This window comes from Schistocerca gregaria, chromosome 8 (assembly GCF_023897955.1).
Source record: "Schistocerca gregaria isolate iqSchGreg1 chromosome 8, iqSchGreg1.2, whole genome shotgun sequence".
NCBI classification, from domain to species: Eukaryota; Metazoa; Arthropoda; class Insecta; order Orthoptera; family Acrididae; genus Schistocerca; species Schistocerca gregaria.
The window spans coordinates 133610046-133619288 of NC_064927.1; the positions used below are offsets into that span (position 1 = coordinate 133610046).

General features: G+C 39.5%; 1 protein-coding gene across 1 annotated transcript in view; it reads left to right on the forward strand.

Moving 5' to 3' along the window:
* The window catches only part of LOC126284596 (uncharacterized), a 33007-nt gene extending 24442 nt beyond the window's left edge, over positions 1-8565 (forward strand). Inside the window, exons 6-7 of the mRNA XM_049983640.1 lie at positions 5866-5921; positions 8403-8565. Of these exons, the coding sequence (XP_049839597.1) occupies positions 5866-5921; positions 8403-8432 (86 nt within the window). The 3' untranslated portion in view covers positions 8433-8565. The remainder of the gene's footprint in view (positions 1-5865; positions 5922-8402) is intronic.
* The last annotated feature ends 678 nt before the right edge of the window (positions 8566-9243 follow it).

Genomic DNA, 9243 nt, shown 5'->3' on the forward strand with positions numbered 1-9243 from the left:
ATGGAAAAAAGAACACATTGACACCGGTGTGTCAGACCCACCATACTTGCTCCGGACACTGCGAGAGGGCTGTACAAGCAATGATCACATGCACTGCACAGCGGACACACCAGGAACCGCGGTGTTGGCCGTCGAATGGCGCTAGCTGCGCAGCATTTGTGCACCGCCGCCGTCAGTGTCAGCCAGTTTGCCGTGACATACGGAGCTCCATCGCTGTCTTTAACACTGGTAGCATGCCGTGACAGCGTGGACGTGAACCGTATGTGCAGTTGACGGACTTTGAGCGAGGGCGTATAGTGGACATGCGGGAGGCCGGGTGGATGTACCGCCGAATTACTCAACACGTGGGGCGTGAGCTCTCCACAGTACATCGATGTTGTCGCCAGTGGTCGGCGGAAGGTGCACGTGCCCGTCGACCTGGGACCGGACCGCAGCGACGCACGGATGCACGCCAAGACCGTAGGATCCTACGCAGTGCCGTAGGGGACCGCACCGCCACTTCCCAGCAAATTAGGGACACTGTTGCTCCTGGGGTATCGGCGAGGACCATTCGCAACCATCTCCATGAAGCTGGCTACGGTCCCGCACACCGTTAGGCCGTCTTCCGCTTACGCCCCAACATCGTGCAGCCCCGCCTCCAGTGGTGTCGCGACAGGCGTGAATGGAGGGACGAATGGAGACGTGTCGTCTTCAGCGGTGAGAGTCGCTTCTGCCTTGGTGCCAATGATGGTCGTATGCGTGTTTGGAGCCGTGCAGGTGAGCGCCACAATCAGGACTGCATGCGACCGAGGCACACAGGGCCAACACCCGGCATCATGGTGTGGGGAGCGATCTCCTACACTGGCCGTACACCTCTGGTGATCGTCGAGGGGACACTGAATAGTGCACGGTACATCCAAACCGTCATCGAACCCATCGTTCTACCATTCCGGCAAGGGAACTTGCTGTTCCAACAGGACAATGCACGTCCGCATGTATCCCGTGCCACCCAACGTGCTCTAGAAGGTGTAAGTCAACTACCCTGGCCAGCAAGATCTCCGGATCTGTCCCCCATTGAGCATGTTTGGGACTGGATGAAGCGTCGTCTCACGCGGTCTGCACGTCCAGCACGAACGCTGGTCCAACTGAGGCGCCAGGTGGAAATGGCATGGCAAGCCGTTCCACAGGACTACATCCAGCACCTCTACGATCGTCTCCATGGGAGAACAGCAGCCTGCATTGCGGCGAAAGGTGGATATACACTGTGCTAGTGCCGACATTGTGCGTGCTCTGTTGCCTGTGTCTATGTGCCTGTGGTTCTGTCAGTGTGATCATGTGATGTATCTGACCCCAGGAATGTGTCAATAAAGTTTCCCCTTCCTGGGACAATGAATTCACGGTGTTCTTATTTCAATTTCCAGGAGTGTATTTTGTAGAACGTAATTACTGCAGCTGCTTTCGAAATCTCTTTATGAAGACGTGTAGCTACCTCTAAGTAGATGCTTTAGATTCACTTCATTTAAAGTGCGTGGAAATGATTTCATTTATCCATAATTCCACCTATCAGCCATCGGACAGGAAATCCACAACATCTTAAGTACAAAGTCACCGGACTAGGCGATTATATCCCTCGTCAGCATGTCTGCTAGTCCCAGAATTCCATTACTAAATCTTTAACCGCCTTGCACGCGTTTACATTCCCTGCAAAAATCGTTTAGCAACTTATAAAATGCCTCTTCTCACCTACACTGGCATACCCGATTACCTGCTTTTTTTTTGCGATTCCCACAAAGCTGGCACCAACCAATCTACCATTTTCTCCTTACTCTCCAATCCACTTGGTCTCTCGCTTTGCGCCAACACACTCTTTCATGTTTATACAGTACAATCTCTACATGTCTACTCCCGCCCAGCCAGACTATAGCCAGCTTCCCTTACATGACCATGACACCTGTCATATCTTTGAGATTCAACCGACTACCACTGTCATCTTCACGTAAGGCCAGTTATCCTATTCAGTCCTTTTCTCTCTTATTGCGCAGTTTTGATTAGGCGTCAATTACAAAACAAATTCTAATAATAAATTCACAATATGTCACCAAATACTAAACCTATTTCACATATTGCATTGCCATATTTCGTTTCCATCCTTACTCCCTAGTAGTTCTCATCACCCACTGCCATCACCAACAACATGAGCTCAACAAAAATCAACAGTTACTTTTATAAATTAGTAAAACTTGTTTTATTGTCTTTTGAAAGAGTCATAACGAGCTATCTGTATTTTGAAACCATTTGTTTATGTTAACGCTCCTTCTGTGTATTTTAAATCCCAGCCACATGTAGTCTGCGACGGGGTGAAACAGCAAGGAAAAAATCATTAGTCACAGTTATTTCAGGTCATATGAGCAAACAAAACAGTGATTTTGCAATGCAACACCTATCTAGTTCAGATTTTTTGGAAACGGGGCAACATATGTTTGTGGATTCTCACTTCGAGAATCATCTGGAGCAGTTAATATGGTATTCCGATGGGATCGTGGTTTTGCCGGGAATGATTTCTCTCAAGGGAGGGGCCTGACACTGTGCTCACCGATTCTAACCATGTTTTTTCAAGGATATTCCAAACTGAAAATTTTTCGTACACATATCCTAGATGTTGAAAAATATCTAGGTCAAAGTTTATGACGTAAAATCGTGTTTTCAGTGTTATACGTCGAAAGAGTATCTACAAACAAACATTTTTTATTAATATGGGATCCAGCGTAAATTACGTTCGAGTTGTTAGCGTTTTTGCGTTTTCATGCTGTAACTTGGGTAACCTCATTCAGTGTGCGTTTAGCAGAGCGAAATCGGCGGTCGAACGGTCAAGCCATTAGACTACCAAACTGATAGTCCACATTCGATTCTTCTGAGTGGCTTTCTTTCATTCGATATTTTCATCGGATTTTTGATAACGGTATTCCCATTATCAGAATGTTATTTCGTTTTATTTGTTTTATTTATTTTTTATTTAATTATTTTTAGCAAAAATCTGGAGGTATGATTAGTAATCATTTAAATGTATACAATGTATTGACACTTAACCCTCATCATGATACATGAGGCGCTATATAAGGCTTAAGGAGGTGATGATGCTCAACCGACCTGTTCAGTGAAACTGATACCCCAAACATGTACCTTTCTTTGTCAACCGTGTGACGCTTACTTTTTCTGACAAGTAAAGAATTTCATCGCTCTACTTCAAAGTCGTGTGACATCATAGCAGAGCAGATAATTACAAGACAGGGCGAATGCTATCAAAATTCAAGCGGTGCTCCATAACCGGTTGTTCACGCCTGTCTTTCAGGATAAGCTTCTGTACGTTGGGTACGCATCAAATCGATTTTTACCAACGTGAATCAGATATGTTTTTCACGAACAATGTATCAGAAAACATGTCAATGCGATGTGATTTCGTTAATGTACTCGTATGACAAGAGGAATATTTATGTTTCGCCTGTTTGTATGATAAGTTTCACCCCACTACATGCGAGAACATTCACGAACAGACTATCAGTTAGGCTTACACAATAATATACAGTAGTTTAGATGAATTGTTGTAGTATACATCACGGACAAAATATCTCACTACGTTATGAGATATACTTATTTGATTATTAGTCACACCTCCCGATGTTTTACTTCAGAAAAAGGCAAGGAAAAATATTCCGATTACGAGAATATTATCCGACACACTGAAAAAATATCGCATGGAAAATAATGTCACAAGCGCGAATCGAATATGGGCTGCCGGCTTGGAAGTCTAACGCTTTGACCGCTCGACCATCGACAGAGCTATGAGAGACACTGATTGACGGTTATCCAAGCTACAGCACGAAAACACAAAAACGTTAAACATTATTAACTTTGGATCCCATTTGTATTAACGAAAATGTTTGGTTTTTGACCCTCTTTCGATGTATAGCACTAGAAATCAGTCATCAACTTTAACCTCTGTTTTTTTTTTTTTCAAAAACTAAGATGTGTCTAGCAAAAGGACGAAACATGTGTCTCTTTATTTTCAATATAGAGCGTCCTTATAGAAATTAACCATAATCGGCGACTCACATGCCATACCCTCCCGTTTCACTATTCCTTCTCCTCTGTCTAAAAATCAGTACCTGAAACGTTTCGTTACAAATTCCGGTTAGCAATTTCTTTCTCCGCTATTAAATGCAGTGGAACTGTTAAGAGCTTTGTTTGCTCCATACACTCATTGATTTAAAGCAGACGACACGAGAGAATCATATATGGAAGCTTTCATGTAAATTTGTCTTATTTTATAAGTAACACTGAAACACGATTGGTTCATCAATTTATCACCACCATTTAAAGTAAAATGCAGCTCATACACTGGTAAAGTATGGTGAAAGTACTGTGATGGATACAAAACTGTGCCACAATGTTCTGCAGTACAAGTGTTACTGAGGAATGCATTGTGTTTGAGGTCTGCTATCTGTATATTGCATCGTCCTACGTAGCTTGCCTTTCCTTATCTCCCTATCGTCTTGTTTTGGAGCCACTAAACTGTCACTTTTCAACGCTTCTGGGTGTGGTAATATCTTCGAAATCGAGAATACTGTACTACTCACATAGCGTGCTTCCAATCCTAAAAATGTGGCACCTTACTTGTGTGTGACAATTTCTTTCCTAGCGAATGTGAATATAAAATCTAAATCAGATTGAAAGTTCTTGTAGAGGTACGTAACGATTATGAATATAATGAAACTTGTTGTTTCATTTGTTTGAAAGAATTTAAAAACACTGTGTGGTTGCTTAAAACAGTAGCTGGTTTTCACTGAAATTGCTTATTAACCATCATGACGCTTTTCGGATTTAACTCATCATCTGAGTACTCATTGTCAACATACAAAAGTAACAGATGTTATGTTAGAAATTTTACAGGAAAGAAAATTTCCTATAAAAATTAAAAACTTTTGTTTTGTAATAAAAATGAAAAAGTGTTTTTATGTTAACTTACATAGCCAATTACGATTGTAACAGTTTTCTTTTGTCTATATCTTGACAATTTTATATGTTCATACAAACAAAAAGCCTTCTAAATAATTTTTTTCGCTGGCTTTATGATACTACTTGAATTTTTATAAGGAAGATACGATCTTTGCCCATTTGTAGGCAAGATATTTTTAAATATTGTGTATACTGACACGCACTTTCGTCAACTCCCTCTTAAACTTTTAAATGTAATATTTACGTGGCCACGAATCTGTGGTGCGCTGTTCAAACGTGCTTTGATACTGTTACATCGCCTAGCGTGGCCGAATCTTCCTCCCGACCCACACGATGGTGCTGGCCATTGCTTGTCTGCTATTTTACAGTTAGGATTGAGCGTGCGACTAATGGTGCTATCTGTTTATACACATTGGTAGTGACAGTATGTAATGACAAAGTCAGAGTCTCATGTGTTTGTACCTAAAACGGTATTTATTTCTGTATAAATATCCGGATTGTTCTTGAATGTTGTTCGTTTAGAACTGCCTTTTATACGAATTTAGGGTTTCTGGAAAAATTTTTGAGTTTCGTCACATGCGTTAAACCAGAAATGAGTCATGATAGTTAATAAACGAATTCAGAGAAAACCGGCGACTGTTTCTAACCAACAACACCAGTTTTTAAATTCTTTGCAGCCATTATGTGAATATAAAGATTTTCTCAAGAACAAATGCTGTACCTCAGGACGAATCACTAAACTCATCAGTCTACGATTATTACTATCCAGCGAACAAGTTTTAGGTGTTTGTGATATATGTGTCTATAGATTCATAAATATTTTTCCTTTCAAATAATAAGGAAACTTCATTAGTTAGTACATTCATGTTTCAGGTGAGGTCGACCTTTGTGAAAGGGCATACGCTATCGTTAAGTGCATCATGACTGAGGTAACTAAAATCTATTTGTTCTTTCTTTCATTGTAACCAATCAGGAATAAAAATATGCTTTTACATACTTAAGATTCAAGTCGTACTATCTTTCTTCTCTGTTGTTAATTCCATGCTGTGACGGGTTTAAGGTAGTTGGTTAATATTTATAACGTATGTTTTTTCGTAATATCAATATATTCAGTTTAACCGTTTTCATACAGCACAGTGTAATTTTGACGACTGTTAGTGTTACTGGTCACAACGAACACGTTGTTATAATTAATAATCTCCATGTAAAAGTATTGATACTTTCTTGCAGTACTTGTACATTTGCAGGTGTAATGTAAGATTAGGGCTGTGGTCAGCCCATTAAGTCTGCCTTGTATGTGCTGCAGCTAACGATGTAACACCATACAAAGACCAAACTGATGATAATATGTTATATTGGTAATCATCAGAACATTCAAAACAATGTAAATAAGTTATACAGAACAGCAACCAGTCACTTTTTTGAATAATTATGTTTCATTCTATGAACCGGTTTTCGAACCTTTTTAGGTTCATCTTCAGATGGTTTCAGGAAGTTACATCATTATGGCTAGCATAATGCTAGGTGCGGGCTCTATGACAAAAAGATGGAAAACACTTTAATGTATCGCCATGACTACAGCTCATCTGTCGATATTGATGTAAATTATGTTACTTACTGCGACAGTATAGGCCATATCGACAGATGAGTTATAGTCATGGCGATACATTAAAGTGTGTTTCATCTTTTGTCATAGAGCCAGCACCCAGTATTATGCTAGCAATAATGATATAACTTCCTGAAACCATCAGAAGATGAACCTAAAAAGGTTCTAAAACCGGTTCATAGAATAAAACATAATTATTCAAAAAAGTGACTGGTTGCTGTTCTGTATAACTTATTTACATTCAATATACAGTCACGGTTCTAAAATATCCATAATGAATAAGCATTATTCAAAGCAATATTTGCCAGGAAATCGTTTCATTTCAGTTGCAAGACGTCTTGCTGCCTATAGCGAAACAAACTTTTCAAGTTACCCTTGACTATTAACTGTGTAAGATTTCTACAGTGGCGTATAAACACTTTTAAGAGGGTTGACACTGTGATGTAGCGGCAAACTGTGGAGTAAAATGTAGCACGTGTCCCTAACACTTTTTCGAAACATTTCCTGCTCTAAACTTTTCATGATACAAATTCATGGTGTCCCATACGTAATATACTAACAAACGTACTTCAAAATGTTCTTCAGGATACGAGCATTTTAAACAAACTTGAAGGTCGAATCGGTTTGTGTACTTCACATTCAGAGTAACCTGCTGAAAAGTGGGAACAATCGCAAATTTCAAACGAGGAAATATTCCACAGTTATCTGCTTTGAATTTCTTAAATTGTACCTTTTCTTTGTCTGAAACGTTTTTCTTTTTATATATGTAACATCGATTGGGTAATCTTGACATTGTGTACCATGCTTAAAGAACGAAACTGACATTTTGTAGATTAATGAATACGTTTAATAATACATTTCAGAAATTGTAGTGAAGTAAAATCAGTTTCCCCGATTTTGAGATCTTAAAGGTCATGTAGACTACTGACTTTGGGAATCTACAGGCCGCTGTAAGCGACAAGGGCAGCCAATACGCACGATGAAGGTTGTGCAATGCTCAGAACAGTTGTCTATTACAGTAAATCTAAACCAGACTGTCTTTGAAGCTTATTCAATGATGCTGATTTTATACGCACTTTAACTGTAAAGTTGAATCACAGTTTCTAGACGTTCATGACTCAACTCGTCCATAAGGAATTATTTTATTTGCTCCCTGGATCGTTTCATGAGCAACAGCGGCCACCTCATACTCTGTCCTCAGATAAGGACATTTAGAAACTAGAGTTGCACTCATGGACCACCTTTTGTATCTTCTAAAGAAGCAATTGATCAAAGAAAACCTGTTCCACAAATAGCTTTACCTTAAGTGTGGTAAATATAGCAGTGTGTACGTATCTTTGAAGAAAATATCATGTAGGGAAGTATATGTTAGTAATAATGTAACGTCACAGAGACAGTCCATGCTTAAGTACATTTGTCATAGTAAACAGTATAACATCTTTTTTACGATTTTGTCAGACCCAAGATGCAAGCAGCGTAAAACACATATGCCTTCCACTGAAACATATAAGATAAGATTAGATAAAGCAAAAATAATTATTTTGAAAATCATATCTGTAAACATAACCCATGTAATGTGATATCGCAGATTATCCGCGTGTGACGGATCAATGGTGTGATTTTGGATATACAGACCAGCTGTTCTTTCCCTTGTAATACAAACAACAACTCGGCTGTATACCTAGGAACACACCATGAATATTAATTTATGTATTTTGTAAATACTTATTTAGGTAATATTGAAGCTGAAGGCTATATAGAGAAGAAATTCTCTCTAAAACATCATTTAATGAACTTGTTTCAGGAATTATCAAGAATGCACCACTCCAGTTGAACACATATTTTGGCGGCAAATTGGTAGCCAAGCAATTAATAAGAATGTCATTACACTTTTCTTTGATCACAGCTGCGCCTGATGTATCAAGCACAAAATAGTAATAAAATATACTTAAAAAAAGTAATAATGAGTTTTCTTTGTATGACAGCTACCAAGAGTTCACATTTTTCTCCCAGGAAAATATGTCTATCAACATAGTTACCCCCCCCTCCCCCGCCCCCCCCCCCCCCCCCCACACACACACACACACACACACACACACACACACACACACACACACACACACACACACACACACACACACATATATATGTGTGGCGTAACTTTCAGATAGTCCTTTTCTGAGTGACACGCTATTTTCTGAGCGGCGTTACTGATTCTTAGGATCACACTATACAAATACGTTTTGTACTAAATTGTAAATTAATGTCCGAGACAAACCAAATGTAGGAAATTAATTTCTGCGAAGAAATTCTTCCATTGCGCATTTCAGATGCTCTTTGCCTATTAGTCTGTACTTAATGAAACAATAAATATACCAATACATGAGGAGCGAAAGTAATGATTCAGCTGAACATGAAATATTATTATAGACGTAATACAGTAATAAATCGTATTAGCTGAGATGAAAACATCCTCGATGAATGTGATAAAATAATTTACGGGAGGAGGCGTTAACATCTTTCAGAATTCATAAGATTTCCACATTTGCTTATGTTATTTTATGACGTGCACAATCAGAAACGAAACAGTGTACTGAACAAGGTGACCAACATGCGGCGCTGGAGGTGGATTTGTTAAATTAAGT